Genomic DNA, 20676 nt, shown 5'->3' with positions numbered 1-20676 from the left:
ACCTTGTGTGTCGGTCTTCAAAGGTGAGAGCTACGACAGGTGGAACCTGAGGATGAAGACCGTTTTTCATTCACATGAACTTTGGGAGTTAGTGGAGAAGGGAGTGACAGAGTCCGAGGATGAAGGAAGACAGAGAGAAAATAAGAAGAATGATGCAAAGGCTCTCTATTTCATTCAATAGATGGTTGATGAAGATATTCTCGACCGGATTGCAGAGGCTGCAACAACACGAGGCTTGGGAGATGGTCAAGAAACAATATCATGGCACTTCCCAAATAGTGTCAGTTCATCGCCAAGCATTAAGACAGAGCTTCGAGACCTACAGATGCAAGACGATGAGAGTATTTAGACACACAGTGCAAGGGTTACAGCTATAGTTAACCAGATAAAAGGCATGGGATATGACCTAACTGAGGTTGAGGTTGTCTCTAAGGTTCTTAGAAGTCTCGCTCTTAAGTTTGACTACGTTGTAGTGGCCATTGAGGAGTCTCATGACATCTCAAAGTTGACCCTAGATGAGCTGAACGGTTCTCTAAAAGCTCATGAAATGAGAGTAAATCGTGTTATGGATAGACTAACTGATAGAGCACTCCATGAGAAGATTGAGGAAGTTGCTCAAGGTTTTGATGAAAGAAGAAGCACAAGTGCAACTTCTACTCGGAGCAACACCAAAGGGAAAGGAAGAAGCTTCTTTCAAGAAAGAGGAAGAAGCAGAGGAAGAGGAAGAAGCAATGAGTCAAGAAGCAGTGTACATCACTTCAATTGTAAGAGATATGAGCACTACAAGTCAGAGTGCTGGGCTAAGAGCAAACCTCCAAAGAAAGAAGCCAATCTAGCAACTAAAGATAGAGAAACTAACAACTTGTTCATGTCTTGTAGGGAACCCATAGATGAAACTAAGTTCGTATGGCTAGTAGACAGTGGATGCTCCAGTCACATGACCGGAGAAAAACATTTGTTCAGTCGATTAAATGACTCAATGAAGGAGAATGTACATTTGGCCAATGACAAGAAGATCAAGGTAGAAGAAGTGGGTACCATGACAGTTATTTCCTCTGGTAGGAGTCTAAAATACTTGCATGACGTTCAATATGTCCTTGGACTCATGCACAACTTGCTTAGTGTGGGGCAATTGCTCTTAAAGGGGTACTCGGTGCTGTTTGAAGGCAACAACTGCATTATTAAGGATGAGAGAATAGGAAACCTGATCATCTTCATCCCTCGCACTGGCAATAACATGTTTCTGGTTGACATCTCCGAGATAGGAAGAGCAAGTGTAGGTATTGATCAACATAATGTAACCAGATTGTGGCATATACAGTATGGGTATCTGAACAACAAAAGCTTAAGAACTTTGGCAGTGAAAAACATGGTGCATGGAATTCCTACTTTGAAGGGAGAAGCACAGTGTGAAGAGTGTGTGGTAGCTAAACAATCATGAAGGCAGTTTCCTGAAGAGAAGGTGTGGAGAGCATCATGTCTCCAACCTTCCCATGCAGACTTGTGTGGGCCGATGAGCACTGAATCAATAGGAGGTAATAAATATTTTGTTTTATTTATTGATGACTTCAACAGGATATTCTGGGTGTACTTCGTTAAGTATAAGGCAGATACATTAAATTGTTTTAGGAGGTTTCATGCATTAGTTGAATGTGAGACTAGGAAGAAGCTCAAGGCTTTGCAGAGTGATCATGGATGTGAGTTCCTGTCTAATGATTTTAGGGACTATTGGAGCAACCTTGGTATCAGACGGGAACTAACGGCACCCTACACGCCTTAACAAAATGGTATGGTGGAGAGGAAGAACCAAACAGTTGTGGAGATGACCCAGAGTTTTCTCAAGAGTGGCAAATTGCCTATAAGATTCAGGGCAGAGGCTGTCGCCACCTCTGTGCACCTAATAAACAGATCACCTACTCAAGAAATTCAGAATAAAACACCATTTGAGGTGTGGCATGGAGCAAAGCTGCGGGTTAGGCATCTCAAAGTGTTTGGTAGCATTGTATTTGCTCTAATACCATCTTAGAAGCTGACAACATTGAGTGAGAAGTCAAAGAAGTGCATACTAATGGGGTATAGTCCAGAGATGATGGCCTATAAGCTCTACAATCCATCAACGAGTAAGGTGGTGATTCGTAGAGACATGGTGTTCCACAAAAACAAGGGATGGGATTGGAGTAAATGTGAGGAAAGGGAGGCAGTTATTGTCGTTGAAGAGTCAATGGTCAATGCTAATGAAGAACTTCCCACTATTGTCAACACAACACCTGTCTCTGCTGAAGAGTCAATCGAGTCAACAGAAGAGTGAGGGTGGTCAAACTCAGAAGAAGCAAGATAAATAATGAGGCAAGAGGTAGCTCCAACAGATGGTTCTTCTCCCAGGAGGACAAAATCCATTACAGAGATCTATAACTCATGGACCGTTGCATTGAACGTCACTAACCCCTCATGTTTCAGTAAAGCAATTAAATGCAACGAATGGAAAGATGCCATGGCTACAGAGATGACTGCTATTTAGAGAAATAATACTTGGGAGCTCACCAAAATAACGCCAAATAAGAAAGCAGTAGGTATCAAATTGATTTACAAGACAAAATTTAGAGCTGATGGACAGGTGGAGAAGCACAAAGCAAGTTTAGTTGCTCATAGTTACACACAACAATACAGAGTGGATTATGAAGAAGTTTTCTCGCCGGCTTCAAGGATGGAAACCGTAAGGATACTCCTTGCCCTTGCTGCTAGGAATGGTTAGCTGGTGTAACACTTCAATGTCCGTTCAGCCTTCCTAAATGGTGAGATCATGGAAGAAGTTTTTTGTTGATCATCCAGAGGGATACAAGGTGAGAGGAAAGGAGCACATGGTCTATAGATTGAGGAAAACCTTGTATGGTTTGAAGCAGGCTCCTAGAGCCTAGTACAGCAAGATAGATTTGCATTTCAAGCAGTGAGGGTATGCAAGAAGTGAAAACGAGCATACCATGTATAAAAAGGTTCAAGGTGATGAAATTCTACTATTGAGTCTCTACGTTGATGACATACTGTACACCAACTCCTCAGATAAGATGATTGTTGAATTTAAGAGAGAGATGACTAGCACTTTTGACATGTCTGATCTGGGTATAGTCAATTATTTTTTGGGCCTTGAAGCGGAGAATTTGGCAAGTGGAATTTTCATCACTCAAAAGAAGTACGTGTGTGATCTTGTTGCACAGTTGGCAATGGAGAAGTGTAACCCAGTGGGAACACCTATGTGCATGAATGATCAGCATCTATTTGAAAAAGGTGCTGAGAAGGCAGATGCATTATCATTCCAAAGCATAATTTGCAAAATGCTATATATCTCACACACCAGACCCTATATATGCTTTGCAGTGAATATGCTATCAAGGTTCCTATCAATCCTATCAAGCATCACATGTGCGCTGTGAAACTCATAGTGAGATACTTAGTAGGCACTGAAGATTTTGGAATATGGTTTCCACAAGAGTCAAATGGAGTTTTGGAGGGGTTCAAGGACAGTAATTAGGGAAGTTCTAAAAATGACCAGAAGAGCACATCTGAAATGGCTTTCTTACTTGGTGCTAGTGCAGTTGTGTGGGGATCCAAGAACATGATGTCGTGGCTTTGTTAACCACGGAGGCCGAATACATTACAACAGCTACTACAGCTGCGTGTCAAGCCCTATGATGTTATCTGATCTTGAGATAAATATTCCTAATCCAGTTACAATTTGGTGCGATAATCAATCAGCAATTTCGATTTCCATGTATCCTACTCTCCATAGGAGGATGAAACACATAGATATACGATATCATTTTATACGAGGATTGCTAGCTGATGGTGTGATTACTCTCCAGCATTATGACACTCTAAACCAAGTGGCAGACATTTTTATAAAAGCTCTACCTGTGGAGAAGCATGAAAAGTTCAGAGCTATGCTTGGAGTCACCAAGCTTTAATCAAGGAAAGGTATGTCAAGATGTGATTAAAGCTTGTGTGTGTTGTAGGGCACCAGTTTAATGAAAGGATGGGTTCGTACATGGCATAGGATAGTGAGAGGATACATAGCTTGAAGGAGGAGTCTACCGAAGATCACAATATACGCGAAGATCTATATTAGCATGGAAATAGTCACTGCGGTTACTATTGCATGTGTTAATGTATCATGTTGGCACAGGTTATCTTATCCTAGTTTACTTTTTTTTTTCTTTTGAATGCTTTTACTTTTAGTTGTATGTCTATATTATGCTTTTACTAGTTGAATGAATATGTGAGACTTTAGGAATGGCTCTAAGTGTACTGTATGCTAGCCTAGTGAGTGTGCTGGTTCTCAACTTCCAAGATGAGCTTCTTCTCTAGTGAACGGTGAGTAAAGAGGCCCTCAAATACCCAACATCTTGTAGATCTCCATTCAAAAAATTTGAATTAATGTCGAGTTGACAAATAGGCCATCTCAACTATGCATTAAGTGAAAGAAATACTTTCACAGTCTCAAACCTTGTATCAAGTGAAAATGTCTTATAGAAATCCTCTCCTTGCTATTACGAGTAACCTTTCTCTATAAGATAAACTTTGAGATTTGAACACTTTTGTTTGAATGAAGTTTAGTTTTGAACACTAACTTTAGACCAACCGGATTCTTCCCTTCCTGTAGATCAACTAACTCGTAAGTTTTGTTCTTTTATATAGCTGAGAATTCTTCTTGAATTGTCTCTCTCCACTCTTTTCACCATGTAATCTCTTCATAGGTAGTAGGTTTTAAATTCTAGAGTGCAAATGAATACGTTCATATATCTCTCTGAGTGAGTTGACGTTACCCTGTGGTGTTCCATCACTCTCTGAAGTTGCATTACATGAGCTATTTCCACTCACTTCTATAGTCAAGGGGCTTGAAGAACTTATTGTGTTACCACCGCTTAAAGTTGTAGAGGAACCTCCAAAGATAGGAGAAGATGTGATTGGTTGATTTGGATCTTCTATGATTTCTATAGGAACCTTCTGTAACTTCTCCTTTTTATTACTCCAAATCTAGCTAGCTCCTTCATTGAAGATAATATTTATACTAAATATTACCTTTCTAGCTATAGGATTATATAACTTGTATACCTTTTTTCAGTGCAATAGCTAATAAAAATATACTTCTTAGACTTTACACCAATTTTTCGACGAGTTTGAGAATTGGTTAATGTATATACAACACAACCAAACACTCTTAATTGAGTCACTAGGGCTTCAAACCTTTAAATGCTTCATAGGGTGTTTGGTTAGACATTGCCTTCGTTGGTGAGAGGTTTAAGATGCATGCTATTGTAGTTACTACCTCTGCCCAGAATTCATTTAGAAGAAATCATTCTTTCAGCATGATTCTTGTCATTTCTGCCACCGTTTTGCTCTTTCCTTCTGCAACCCAGTTTTGTTTAGGTGTATAAGGTGTAGTGACACGACCGAATATGCGTGTAAACCGCAAGTGCACGGGTGTCGAAGTAATAATACCCAGGTGAATTGTAGATAGTGATGTGAAAACAATCTCAATGCAAATGAAAATAAGAAAAGATAAAGGAGGCACAAGTAAAAGATAGGGGAGGCAATCGACGATAAATGGGGTACCTGGATATTGTTCTGCCTAGGACAATCATTTCAAGTGGAAAACCCTCTATTATGCTTTCTAACTAATATATTAATGAGTCGTGGAGATCCTTTAATACATGGTCCCAAACCTAAGGTCAACCATGCCTAACTCTATACATGTCCCGGAGGAGAAATTGAACAATCTCTCAACCTCGCACTCGTATAGAATTGCAATGAGTTCTAGGGATTCCAAGTGATTAATCCCCTTCCTATATGTAGACCTAACCCTTTGGTACAGGCGAAAGGTCCCTAGCCACAATTAAGCCCTAGATGTTAAAATGACTTCAACACTTCACTTCATTGCACTCGCAACTAAGCCCCAGCGGAAGGCCATCCCTTAGCCCATTCACTCTACTATGACCGCAAAGACCTCGAGGAATTAGTTGTAGAATAAATCACACCAGAGGGGAAAGGGGACGCTCCGCTACCTCTCGACTCACCCTCTCAACTCTCTCCAATCTAGCTTTGTCTAACTCTCGTGGTGTGTCACTCACTCACAAGGGTTACCAACAAGAACTCTCAATCCTAGTGTCACTCTAAGGGAGTATTCACTCAATCAAGCATACAAGATTGAAACTCAATTAAAACATCAATTAATTGAAAGCATAATAAAAAGGTTCAATGAAACGAATACATCCTAAGGTTCACAAATATCCAAGTACCCACTAGGGGTTTAGCTCTCCATGGAGCAAAATACAATAGATAATGAAATTAAAAGCAAAGAAATGCAATCCATGAATGAAAACCCCCTTATGTTCGTGTCGAAGGTCTTGTGGATCGGCCGCGTCTTCTTCAAAGGTCCCCTTGTCAAACCTAGGGCACACCTTGCCGGATCGGTGGCGACGAAAGCTCCCCCAATAGCTCTCTTCCGAAGGAAACACAGTGTCAAAGGCCGTCAAACCTCTCTAAAGCCTTGCCAATGCCTCTCCAAACCCTAGCCGCGGGCGTCTCCAAAGATGGGGAAACATGGAAGAAAAGATAGGGGAAAAGATTGAGAAATCGGGGCTGAATCGCTGCTTTTAAAGGGCTGGAATCGGGCATCCTCACGACCCTGTGGATGTTCTACACGCCCATGTGGATTCTCCGAATTTCTGATTTTCTACGGTCTGTGAACAGTACTGCTGCAGTAAATTACTACAATGATTTGCTACATTACCTGCTATAGTATTCCCCAAAAACACTCCCGAATCCACTTTTTATCGAGGCAACATAAACGGGCACACGTTTATACCATATATCGCGTCGCTTCTTCAATAAACTGGTTCATTGGTGAAGATCTTACTATTAATGCACAAGTAGGGATACGCAAATGTGACTGTCCTTGTGCCCCTCCAAATCATTGTAATTGCTTGATACATGGAGGTTGGCACACATTCACGTATCTTTGAGCCCAACTTGTGTCTTCACATTTGTGCCTTCCAAGATTTCATCAAATAGTACATTCGCGATCTACTTTTGGCTTCTTTTCTTAAAACATAGCTTCACAACCCTACCCGCGCAAAAGAACACAAATACATATGTATTAGCACTTAAACCTGATAAAGGTAATGCTCATTTTAAAGAAAGAACACTTCGCATTCTTAACACACAAGCACTTATCATGTAGTGAGCTTCATGTGGATTCCATGCTCTTTATAATAGCTGTTAAAATCTTTAGACAAAAACTGTCCACCCCTATCTATACAAAGGACTTTAATATAACAACCTATTTGTTTCTCTATGAGAGCCTTTAAATTCCGGAAGCATTCAAAGCTTTGGGATTTAATTTGATGAAGTACACCTAAATCATCTTGTTGTAGTCATAAGTAAATAGAAAGAAATATAGATTACCTCCAAGAGACTCTGTTTGCATGGGTCCATAGAGATTAGTGTGTACAAGCTCCAGTCATGTTGCTATGGAAGTATGTTTAGAAGGTGACTTATCTTTTAGAAGCTATGTATAGCTTCTTTAGTCTGTGAGTGCATGTATTGCACACCTACAGGGTCATGTCTTATCATGTTGATAATTCACCCATATCTATGAAATAGCTATCATATTGATTTGTAGCTTTTTTCCTCTATCTCTTTTGTTCACATGGGTTATTAGCTGGCTATCTCTTTTGTTCACATTGGTTATTGGCTGGCTAGCATATATTGGTTAGTATAAATATGTATCTTTTGGGTTAATGAATAAGAGACTTTTGTTGGCTTTCTCCAGCTTTAATATACAAGTTATTATAAGTTTATCACCAACAGTGGTATCAGAGATAAAGTGGGTCTTCTTCTTCTTTTAGATGGTCGGTATTGGCAACAGCTCCGGAAGCTCATCTCAAACCAATGTTCCTTACTTTAATAGGGAGAATTATAACCTCTGGAGCTTGAAAATGGTGACGATACTTATTTCTCATGACCTGTGGAGCCTCATCGAGAAAGGGTATGATGAAAAAGAACTGACGAACACCGGTTGAATGACAGCATCAAGAAGAATGCGAAGGCTCTATGTATTATAAAACAAACCTTAGATGATAAGACTCTCATCAAGATTTCTCAATCTCGGAATGCTAAGAAGGCTTGAAGAGTACCAGGGTTGTACTAAGAGTGCAGCTACAAGGCTCTATGCCTATCATCAGGAATTTGAGACTGCTCGCTTGAAGAGTGGAGAATCCATTGAAAATTATGTTAGTAGGGTGCTAATAGTGTTGTACCATATCAGGGCTTCCGGGGAAGTGCTTAGTGAGTAAGAGGTGGTCGGAAATATCCTTAGAAGCCTCACTCCCAAGTTCAGTCATGTCGTCTCATCGATCATAGAAGCAAAAGATCTCTCGGCACTCAGTGTTGAAGAATTGAGTGGATCCTTAAAAGGGCATGAAAGAAGGCTTAACATGGCTCCAAACCAAGTTAAAGAGAAGGCTTTTCATATCAAGCCAGATTCCACATCAACTAATCCTTCTATGCATGCAAGAAGAGGGAGAGCTTGCGGAAGTTTCAGAGGTCATTCTTGAGGAAGAGGGAGATGGAGAACCTCCGAACGGAGAGGACCACAAGACCAAAACTGACAAAGCAAAGCCAATGTGCAGTGTTATAACTGCATAAAGTTTGGTCATTATAAAGGCCAATGCTGGTATAAAGACAAGGCTGTCAATGTTGTAGAAGAGGAAGCTAAAGTAACCCATTTATTCATGGCGAGGAGTGGGTCATTTGATAAGCAAGAAGATGTATGGTTTCTTGATAGTGGATGCAGCAACCATATGACATGCATCAAGAGTATCTTCCATACGTTAGATGAATCAGTACAAGAAACTATTCGCCTTGGAAATAATCGAGTAATGAAAGTAGCGGGAGTTGGGACAGTAAGGCAGAGATCAAAAGCTAGAAAAGTAAGGGAGTTGAACAATGTGCAATATGTGCCGATGCTTGCTCATAACTTATTGAGTGTTGGCCAATTGCTTTGTTCAGGTTACACTATTGTCTTTGACAAGCATGCGTGCACAATCAAAGACAACAAGTCAAATAAACTTCTCGCTCGGGTTCATATGCTGGAGCACAAGCTCTTTCCTCTCTCTATAGATAAGGTTGAAGCTGTCCACATTGTCAATGACAAGTCTGATGAATCTACTCTCTGGTATCTGATAAGTTCTTGAGTAGACATATTTTAATATATGTTTTACATGCATTGAGCATCATTTTTACCATGGTTTATGTCTCATATAGTGAATGCCTTGAAGAATAAAAAACGAAGCAAAGATAGGCTATAAAGACACAATGTTGGGAGTTCTTGTTCAATTCAAAGACCAAGACATGAGAGGAGTTCATGAACGTGGAGATGTATGCCAACTTCCAAGGAGATTCGAGTTAATTTACTAGTTGGAAGGGCACAAAGGCAGTCACATCTTCATGTTCCTTTTCTTTATAAAGTTTTCAAGACCTTTCAAAGATGCGTTGATAAAGAAAAGTCTTATAGCCTACCATATAGACATGTGCCCGGCCATGTGGCCTCAAGAGAAGAGTATTCGGACCACTTTTGTGAAGAGCACTGTAGGTAAGCACTGTAGCAAAAATCACACGGTTTACTGTAGTAGTAATGTAGCAATTATTGTTTATGGCACGAAACAGTACTGTAGTAATTACTGTAGCAATTACTGTGACCTAGCTTCGGAGAGGAATCCTTCAAGACGTTGAACTACCCATCAACGCCGATCATCATGAATTCAAGGGAGTTTTTCTCTATGGTTTTTGTTGCTTTTCATTCTATTAATCATTGTTTTGTAACTTGCCCATGGAGGGCTAAACCCTAGTAGGTATTTGGGCATGTGAACCCTAGGATTTATTTTTTTGTATTGCTTTGCTTTATGTTTCTATTTAATCTTAGTTGATTTGAGTTTTAACCTTGTGATTTCATTGCTTGCATGTGTTATTGATCTTTGTGATTGATCTACATTGCTTGATTTGTTACTTTAATGTGAAAGGTCTCCATTAGAGTTGGAACATCAAGGTTAAAGATGGTTGAGAGGGTGAGTCATGAGATAGTAGAGCGTCCCCTTTCCCTTCCGATTGAGTGTTTCCTATCTCCGTATTCCCTAGACTCTATGCAATCATATTTGGTGTGAGGCGTGAGATTGATAGATTTCTCTGCCGGGACCTTGTAGGGGGTTAGGGATCCTTCGCCGGGAAATAGGGTTAGATCTATTTTTAAGCATTAGTTTCACTCTTAGGTATCCCTAGAGCTTATTGCGGTCATATGGGGTGTGAGATGTTGAAATTGAGCGATTTCTCCACTGGGACCTTGTTGGGGACTAGTACTGGTGGCTTGGAGGCAAGGTCCGGTTGTTCTTTGATTACCTCGACTCATTAGACTCAGTTTAGAAGCATTTAGCAAGTCTTGAACTTCATGTTAGATCCTAGGTGGAAGCATTGCCCGAGTACCTCGTCTTTATTGATTGAGATCTCCCTCCATTTTACCCTTGCATATTCATCTCTGATATTCATTTCTTGACACATTAGATCATCACATATCCCATTTATCATTAGGTTAGATAGCAGAGAAGCAGTTAGTACTAGTAACCATGTTCCCTGTGAATTCGACTACCCACTCATCGGGGTAATTATTACTTCGACACTCGTGCACTTATAGTTCACATGCAATTCGGCCGAGTCAGTATCAAAGGTATGGACATATTAATTATAATAGTTTTCAGTTATTATCAAAGAAGAAGCTTGTCCAAGGACTACTAGACATTACACCAGGGAGTGTATGTGAAGACTGTGCATATGGGAAATCGACAAGACTTCCTTTTCTTGACGAAACTGCAAGGAGGACAAAGCAGCCCTTGGAGTTAATTCACAGTGACTTGTGTGGGCCCATGCAAACCAAGTCCCGGGGAGGTAACTTGTACTTTATTTTTCTCACTAACGATTGCACAAGATACACTTGGGTGTATTTTCTTCAGGCGAAGTCAGAGGCACTGCATCATTTCAAGGCTTTCAGAAGTTTGGTGGAGAAGCAACTTGATCGTCCTATAAAAGTCTTGAGAATCGATAAAGGAGGAGAATTCACTTCCAAGGAGCTCCAACTCTACTATGAAGATCATGGAATAAGGCGGCAGCTCACCACTCCTTACTCACTGCAACAGAACGGGATCCCTGAAAGAAGAACATAACTGTCATGGAGATGAGCAAATGTATGCTAAAACAAAGAAAACTACCAACAAATCTATGGGGAGAAACAATTGCTACAACTGTGTATATCTTTAACCAATCTCCAACTAGAGCCTTAAATGATTGCACACCTTATGAAGGCTTGTTCGGCATGCATGAGACACTTTGTTGATTATTTGAAAACTTTTGGATGCTTGGCTTATGTTCTCACTACACCACAACATTGAGCTAAATTTGACTCGAAGTCAAAGAAGCATGTGTTTATTGGGTATAGTAGAGAATCCAAAGGGTATAAACTTCTAAGTCCTTTGAATGGAAAGGTAGTGGTCAGCAGGGAGGTTCCATTCCATGAAGGAAAAATTTGGAGTAATTGGGAGAGAACTGAAGATTCTTTACAAGCTACGCCAATGAATAAAGTTGAGCAGGACCACAGTGATGATGACATATCAGCATTACAGGCAATCCAAAACAATTCTCAAGAATCTTCAGTGCAGCCAGAAAACTCTCTATTTGTTGTAGAAATATCTGAAGGCTCAAACTTAAAATATAAAACTTTAGAGGAGCTGTATAACTCTTGGTCTTTTGCTTTTGCAGTAAGTGATCCCATCTCATTTGAAGATGCTGCATGCCAAGAAGAATGGAAAGAAGCCATGGATGAGGAAATGACTTCTATTCTAAAGAATAACACATGGTTTCTCACCGAATTGCTGGAAGGAAAGAAGCCAATTAGTTTGAAATGGATTTTCAAAATCAAAGTACCAAAGTAATGGAACTCTTCATAAGAGAAAAGCCAAACTGGTTGCAAAGGGTTAATCTCAAGTATATGGTGTCTACTTTGATGAGGTATTTTCTCCCGGTACAAGGATGGAAACTGTAAGGTTTTTTCTTGCTATCGTTGTTCAATCTCAATGTCCGATATTCTAGTTGGATGTTAAAGTTGCCTTCTTGAATGAAGACTTGCATGATGAAGTATATGTTACTTAGCCTGAGGGTTATGCCCATACAGGTAAAGAAAGAATGGTATACTGACTTAAGAAGGCACTCTATAGGCTACGGCAAGCACCGCGAGCCTGGTATAGTAAAATTAATTGTTATTTTTCAAAGCTCTGGTTTACTCGAAGTCAAATGAGCCCACAGTGTATAAACAAGTTGATCAAAACTCTAACATTCTTCTTCTCTGTCTCTATGTGGATAACATCCTATACATGGGATACTCACTTTTACTAGTAAGAGAATTCAAGGACAACACGATGAAAACTTTTGAAATGACCAATTTAGGGCTATTGCAATACTTTGTTGGTCTAAAGTTTTCTCAACAAAGAGGCTCAGTGTTCATTCATAAGAAAAGATACGCTAAAAACCTTATGAAGAAATTCGGGTTGTTCAACAGCAAGGGGTATAGTGCACCTGTACATCCTAATGAGAAACTTCAACTGGATGATAGTTCTGGGAATGCTGATGAGAAAAAGTTTCGATGCATGGTTGAAGGACTCTTGTACCTCACCCATACACGTCCAGACTTATGTTTTCCATCAGACTTGTATCAAAATTCATGCAGAAGCCTACAAAGCATCACATGGGCACTATAAGAAGGATTCTTTACTATGTGTATGGGACCATCAATATGGGAATTAGATATGACCATGTTGAAAATTTTTAGCTTCAAGGGTTTGTTGATAGTGATTGGGGTGGTTCGGTTGATGATCGATGAAGCATAATAGGTTGGGTTTTCAACCTTGGTTCTGGTGCGATTGCATGGAGCTTCAAAAGGCAAGAGGTTATCGCACTCTCAAGCATAGAGGCTGAGTATATTGTTGCAACATCAGCTACCTGTCAAGCAGTCTGGATGTGTCGTTTGCTTGAAGACTTGGGTTTTCCTCATGCCATTGGTACCACGATAGCATGAACACACTAAGCACATTGACGTGCGTTATCATTTCATTCAAAATCTTGTGGCTAAAGGTGTGGTTAAGATGGTTTACTGCAGTACAAAAGAATAGCTTACCGATGTGCTCACAAAGGCGTTGTCTAGTCCTATACATGAGCACCTGCGAGGATAGCAGGGCGTGATGAATTTCTGAACATGGGGAGTCTGTTGAATTATGTTCAGAAGGTGACTTGTGTTTTAGAAGCTAAGTCTAGCTTCTCTTGTCTGTGAGTGCATGTATTGCATACCTACAGGGTGATGTCTTATCATGTTGATAATTCACCCATATCTATGAGCTAGCTATCATATTATTTTTTAGCTTTTGTCCTCTATCTCTTTTGTTCACATGGGTTATAAGCTGGCTATCTATTTTGCTTACATTGGTTATTAGCTGGCTAGCATATTGACACGTCCGAATATGCGTGTGTAAACCGCAAGTGCACGGGTGTCGTAGTAATAATTACCTTGGTGAGTGGGTAGTCGAATCCACAGGGAACAGGGCTACTAGTACTAACTTCTTCTCTGCTATCTAGCCTAATGATAATAGGATAGTGTGGTGATCTAATGTGCGAAGAGATGAACACCGGAGACGAATATGCAAGGGTAAAATGGAAGGAGAATCTCAATCAGTAAAAGTGGGGTATTCGGGCAATGCTCCCCCTAGGATTCAGGTATTAGGTACCGGATAAGCAAAGTGTTTCTATGATGAGTAAGTTAAGTCGTGGAAATCCAAACATAATCGGGTCTATCTCTAGATCACCGATACTAGTCCCCTACGAGGTCCCGGTGGAGAAATCGCTCAATCTCAACACCTCACACCACATATGACCGCAAAGCACTCTAGGGATTCCAAACTGTGTATCCAATTCCTAAAGATTGATCCAACCCTAATTCCCGGTGAAGGATCCTAACCCCCTACAAGGTCCCGGCGGAGAAATCGAGCAATCTCACGCCTCCCACCAAATATGGTTGCATAGAGCTTAGGGAATGGAGATAGAATACACTCAATCGGAGGGAGAGGGACACTTCACTATCTCATGACTCACCCTCTCAACCCTCTTTCAATCTTGAGGTTCTAACTCTAATGGAGATCTCTCTCACATCAAAGGCAACAAATCATGCAAACCAAATCAACCATAAGATCAATTAAAGGCAAGCAAGCATTAAACAATACAAGAATGAAAACTTAATCAAACTCGGATTAAATAGAAACACTAAAGCAAATCCACAAAAGATGAGAATCCTAGGGTTCACAAGCCCAAATACCCTCTAGGGTTTTAGCTCTCCATGGAGCAACATACAAAAACACACCATCAATGAATGAAAGTACATTAAAACCATAGAAATAAACCCCCTTATATATGAGCCGATGGCCTTGATGGAGAGCTTCGACGTCTTGAAGGACCCACTCGAAGCTAGGTTCACCGGTGGCTTCCTTGATGCTATGACGGAGGAGGAATCGATCAAAGTTGGTGACGAAGCGCCTCCAAAGCCGCAAAAACCTCCTCTCCAAACCCTAGCCGTCTCACCCCTCAAGAGCCGCACAAAGATGAGAAAGAATAGGGCAAAACGGGCTATTTATAGGCCTTAGATCGCGTCGTCACGTGCCCTCACGCGCCGTGTGGATTTTTCCACGCCGCGTGGGCTGCAGAATTTCCAGCGGGCGTGGAATTTCAGCGTGAGCGTGAATGCATTTTGCTACGATACTGCTACGGTGAAATTTGCTACGAGTACTTTTTCACAAAACGCGATCCAAACACTCTTCTCTTGAGGCCACATGTCCGGGCACACGTCCATGTGGTAGGCTATAAAACTTTTTCTTCATCGACGTATCTTTGAGAGGTCTTGCAATCTTCACAAAGAGAAGGAAACATGAAGATGTGGCTGCCTTTGTGCCCTTCCAAACTAGTGAATTGACTTGAATCTTCTTGGAAGTTGGCACACATCTCCACGTTTATGAAACTCCTCTCGTGTCTTGGTCCTTGAATTGAACAAGAACTCCCAACATTATGTCTTTATAGCCCTATCTTTTGCTTCCTTTTTACTCTTCAAGGCATTCACAACCTATATGCATAAAAGAACACCAAATACACAATATGAGACATAAACCATAGTAAAAAAATGATGCTCAATGCATGTAAAAACATATAAAAAAATATGTCTACTCAAGCACTTATCAAACTCCCCCACACTTAAGTCTTTGCTTGTCCTCAAGCAAAAATTAAACATTATACCTCATGGAAAGAAAAGAGAAGTGCTTGGCCTTAGGTTCACCAAAATCGTACAAGAATAGAATTCTACAGTCATGGAGAGAATCAAACACTAGACAAAACAATCAATGCTCTAGCAAACAATCCAATCAAAAAAATGAATGTGATAAAAATCCGAATGCGTGTGTGTGTGAAAAAAACTCAACTCATTTCAACACTATGTCCACTACCAAGTTCTTATTAAAATGGGACTTATTTATAAGCAGAAAGAATAGGTAGTAGCTTCACACAACCTCTAAGGTAGCCCTTTCCCAAGATGCCTCCCGAGTGGCTTTCACACTTTCGAGGTGGTAGCTCTTTCTACCAAGGATGGTAGCTTTCACACATCCCATGAGATAGCTCTTTCTCTCATTAGGGGCATAACAAGTATCCGACTTATGAGAGTAGCTACATACATCATGGGTGGTAGCTCTTTCCACACCCCTATGTACAAACAACAAACAATTTCCAATTTCTTTCAAATTTTTTTCTGATTTTTTTCTGATTTTTCCTCATGATTTTTCTTTTTTTTTTTCAAATAAAAAAACTAGCACACTAAAGTCCCAAACATAATGAACTAGAGTCTTCATAGGTCTAATGAGCGAGAAAAGTGCACAAAGAGCAATCGGACAAAAATATTCAATAAAAATTGGATGAAAAACTAGAGCATGATAAAATCCATGTTTATAACCTCCAAAAAACTAAGAATTAAACTCTTAACTCTAAGGTGAACCTTCATTGGCAACAAGAGCATGCTCATGAAAACACAAGTAAAAAGTCATGTATAAGGTGAACCCTCCCCCACACTTAAGATGTACATTGTCCTCAATGTACGCATGCAAGCACAATAAAAAAATAATAACAATGGAAGCATAATGTGTGGGGAATGCAATTAAAACAATACTCCCCTGAACTCCTCATTAATCGTTTGGTGAAGTCTAACTCATGGGGCTTGTTGTATGGGTTGTGAAGCTCACACGACCATGTGACAATATCACATGATCATGTCTATGACTAAAACACCATCAACATCACTCTCAAGGCCATCTGCACGTAGACAAGGGGTTCGAGTGAAGCTCAACAAAAATAGAAAAAGATGTACGAGTTCTTATAAGTAAACACATGAAGCACAAACTCGCACAAACAAAAACAAAAACACAAAGTTAACTAAACTCTAAAAGATAAAAATAAAAAAACTAAAAAAATGAAAACAAAAAGTAAAAGGAAACTAAAAGAATCATGAGTGGGGACGCCTCAAGCATCGACGTCGTCTTACTGGTGTTGCGGTGTGCCAAAAAGAATGTTCCCATCCAAGGTTAATCGTATACGATCAAAACTTTTCGGTCCTTGGTGGCATACCTGCAAGAAAACTGCCAAAGAAATGCAAATTTACATGAAATGGCAAGCTGCAGAAATCCACACGGGCGCGTGGAAAAATCCACGCGCCCGTGTGGCCAATTTTTGGCCTGAAAAGCAGCCCAGCGGGCGTGAAAAATCCACGCGCCCGCGTGGATCCAGCGTCGCGTGGATTTTTCCACGCGCCCGCGTGGGTTTCTGAGCACATTTTTCAGCCAGCGGTCGGCGTGGGCATCCCAGCGACCGCGTGAGAGCTGGGTTATGGCCAAAAAAATGCCATACCGACCCTCAACGGCGCTCCAAAACTCTTATAAAAAGTATTCTCAAGCATATTAAGGTGATTTCCATGAAGAACAATGCATAAGAACCAAGATATCCACATAAAGTTTGAAAAAAATGGAGGCATGGAGAAGGTTAGAAAAAAATGAGAGCTCACGGTGTGAATTGAGGAATAAAGTATGATTAAATGGCGGCAAAAACCCTTCTAAACCTTTTTAATGACCAAGGAAAAATGTTTGGGAGTGTGGGTGTGTGAGAAAGATGAAGGGATGTGTGAATGAAAATTGTGAATAGTGGTCCTCTTCATCAATTTACCCCACATGGGGGTGTGAAAACTCCACATGGGGGCGTGGGTACTGTACACGGGCGCGTGGAAATTCCACGCGCCCGTGTGGGCTGCAGAATTTCTGCAGAAACACATCCATAGAGATATTTACATGAAATTAAGTCCAATTTCCCAACTAAAAAAACATGAATATCATCCTAAACCATGCCACACACATACATTTAAACTAAAAACACCAAAAAAATCTTCATGAAGAACTCAACACCAATAAAAAAATTTAACAAAGCACACACTCATGATTTTATTCTTTGCAGAAAATAAAAAAATCTAAGCTAGAAAACAATTAAAAACTTGGGTTGCCTCCGAAGAAGCGCTTGTTTTACGTCACTAAACTTGACGTACCTCTTCCTTACCTTATGGAGGCTTGAAAAGAGTGTGTTCCTCCCAACTAGACATTGCATAGCTACTTCCTTTAAACCAAGAATCTAGTTGTCGGGGTGGAATATTAATTGGAGAGTCCAACCATCTAACTTTTGGCCTCCAAGGAGACAATTTGGGTTGGGAATTGTCCAAGCTTAGCATAGGTGGGTCATTGGATGGCTTCAATCTCCTACCGACGTCTTCTTCCCTTCCCAAAGCCTCTCTCTTGCATTGTAAGAGTTGATCAATCCCAAAGAAAGATGCTTGTTCCATTACCTTGGGGTTTGCTTCTTCTTGTGTATTTTCAACTTGAGAGGAACATGATACTAGCAAATCCCCTTGAAAATTTCCTCGCTCACAACCATAATCTTCATTCACACAATCCAAAATCTGAAAATGATATTCAACTTCTTTCTTTTCATTTTCTACACCAATGTACTCAATTTGCCCTACTTCTTCAATTGTGCTCATGGCCTCATCATGTCCCGGAGACACTTGCCTTGCTTGTTCGAATTCTTCTTTTTCCTTAGCAAGCATGTCCAAGATCTCTCCTAATTGGTGCTCAATGTTTTTGATGGAGACCTCGTGACAACTTAATGTGGCCTCAATATTTTGGAAACGGGCATCGGTTGCTTCAATAAATCTCGGTAACACTCTTTCCAACCGAAGTACATCTTCTTCAACTTTCTCATCCCATTGAAGTTCTTGTTGAGGTGCTTCCCATTGTTGTCCATCAATATCCCATAAGAGGTTTGGGTAGCTCCTTTGATTTGGATGATAGTTGATGCGTTATGGATTGAGTTGTTGATGAACATTGATAAATTGATCAATTTTTCTAGTGAGAACATCAACCTGAAAATATAAATCTACAACTGGATTAATCATCATTCAAGTTCCATGCAAGAAAAAGTAAATAAGACAAAAATAAAAACAAAAATAGAACGAGTGGAAGAAGATAGAGTGAAATAGATAAAAAAACAAAAATAAAAAAATCGATGAGAATGATGGAAGAAAAAAGAAAGTGTGGAATAGACAAAATAAAAGAAAAAAGATAAGTGGCTAGAGCAACAAAGTCCTAGCGTTCCTAATATCCTGTTCCCCGACAGCGGCGCCAAAAAAACTTGACACGTCCGAATATGCGTGTATACCGCAAGTGCACGGGTGTCGAAGTAATAATTACCCGGTGAGTGGGTAGTCGAATCCACGAGGGAGCAGGGGCTACTAGTACTAACTTCTTCTACGCTTTCTAACCTAATGATAAATGGGAAAGGTGTGGTGATCTAATGTGCGAAGAGATGAATCACGGAGACGAATATGCAAGGGTAAAATGGATGGAGAATCTCAATCGAGTAAAAGTGGGGTATTCGGGCAATGCTCCCCTAGGATTCGGTATTAGGGTACCGGATAAGCAAAGTGTTTCTATGATGAGTAAGTTAAGTCGTGGAAATCCAAATATAATAGGGATTCCATCTCTAGATCACCGATACTAGTCCCCTACGAGGTCCCGGTGGAGAAATCGCTCAATCTCAACACCTCACACCACATATGACCGCAAAGCACTCTAGGGATTCCAAGAGTTGTATCCAATTCCTAAAGATTGATCCAACCCTAATTCCCGGCGAAGGATCCTAACCCCCTACAAGGTCCGGCGGAGAAATCGCTCAATCTCACGCCTCACACCAAATATGGTTGCATAGAGCTTAGGGAATGGAGATAGAATACACTCAATCGGAGGGAGAGGGACACTTCACTATCTCATGACTCACCCTCTCAACCCTCTTTCAATCTTGAGGTTCTAACTCTAATGGAGATCTCTCTCACATCAAAGGCAACAAATCATGCAAAACCAAATCAACCATAAGATTAATTAAAAGCAAGCAAGCATTAAACAATACAAGAATGAAAACTTAATCAAACTCGGATTAAATAGAAACACTAAAGCAAATCCACAAAAGATGAGAATCCTAGGGTTCACAAGCCCAAATACCCTCTAGGGTTTTAGCTCTCCATGGAGCAACATACAAAACACACCATCAATGAATGAAAGTACATTAAAACCATAGAAATAAACCCCCTTATATATGAACTGATGGCCTTGATGGAGAGCTTCGACGTCTTGAAGGACCCACTCCGAAGCTAGGTTCACCGGTGGCTTCCTTGATGCTATGACGGAGGAGGAATCGATCAAAGTTGGTGACGAAGCGCCTCCAAAGCCGCAAAGACCTCCTCTCCAAACCCTAGCCGTCTCACCCCTCAAGAGCCGCACAAAAGATGAGAAAGAATAGGGCAAAAGCGGCTGTTTATAGGGCCTTAGATCGCGTCATCACGTGCCCTCACGCGCCGTGTGGATTTTTCCCGCACGCCGCGTGGGGCTGCAGGAATTTCCGCAGCGGTCGCGTGAGCAGTGAATGTTTGCTACGATGACTGCTACGATGAAATTTGCTACAGTGACTTTTTCACGAAAAGCGTGATCCAAACACTCTTCTCTTGAGGCCACATGTCCGGGCACACGTCCATGTGGTAGGCTATAAAACTTTTCTTCATCGACGTATCTTTGAGAGGTCTTGCAATCTTCACAAAGAGAAGGAACATGAAGATGTGGCTGCCTTTGTGCCCTTCCAACTAGTGAATTGACTTGAATCTTCTTGGAAGTTGGCACACATCTCCACGTTTATGAACTCCTCTCGTGTCTTGGTCCTTGAATTGAACAAGAACTCCCAACATTGTGTCTTTATAGCCCTATCTTTGCTTCCTTTTTTTACTCTTCAAGGCATTCACAACCTATATGCATAAAAAGAACACCAAATACACAATATGAGACATAAACCATAGTAAAAAAATGATGCTCAATGCATGTAAAAACATATAAAAAAATATGTCTACTCAAGCACTTATCA

The 20676-nt window shown here is 40.6% G+C and overlaps 1 protein-coding gene across 1 annotated transcript; it reads left to right on the top strand.

The window, feature by feature from the left end:
* The first annotated feature begins 394 nt into the window (after window positions 1-394).
* LOC120256248 lies at window positions 395-1780 on the top strand. Its single transcript, XM_039263973.1, has 3 exons — window positions 395-1280; window positions 1322-1409; window positions 1576-1780. Exons 1-3 carry the CDS (start codon window positions 395-397, stop codon window positions 1778-1780), a joined length of 1179 nt encoding a protein of 392 aa, XP_039119907.1.
* Window positions 1781-20676: the final 18896 nt, after the last annotated feature.

The sequence above is a fragment of the Dioscorea cayenensis genome, unplaced genomic scaffold (assembly GCF_009730915.1).
Source record: "Dioscorea cayenensis subsp. rotundata cultivar TDr96_F1 unplaced genomic scaffold, TDr96_F1_v2_PseudoChromosome.rev07_lg8_w22 25.fasta BLBR01001352.1, whole genome shotgun sequence".
Classification (NCBI taxonomy): Eukaryota; Viridiplantae; Streptophyta; class Magnoliopsida; order Dioscoreales; family Dioscoreaceae; genus Dioscorea; species Dioscorea cayenensis.
The sequence above is the reverse complement of the archived record's forward strand: the minus strand, read 5'-3'. Positions and strand labels throughout refer to the sequence as shown.

Bases quoted from the DNA above. Each gene is read 5' to 3' on its own strand.
- LOC120256248 (XM_039263973.1), top strand. From the start codon at position 395: ATGGGATATGACCTAACTGAGGTTGAGGTTGTCTCTAAGGTTCTTAGA. The intron at 1,281-1,321 runs GTATTGATCAAC...TGGCATATACAG, and splicing joins GATAGGAAGAGCAAGTGTAG to TATGGGTATCTGAACAACAA. The intron at 1,410-1,575 runs GTGAAGAGTGTG...TGACTTCAACAG, and splicing joins TTTGAAGGGAGAAGCACAGT to GATATTCTGGGTGTACTTCG.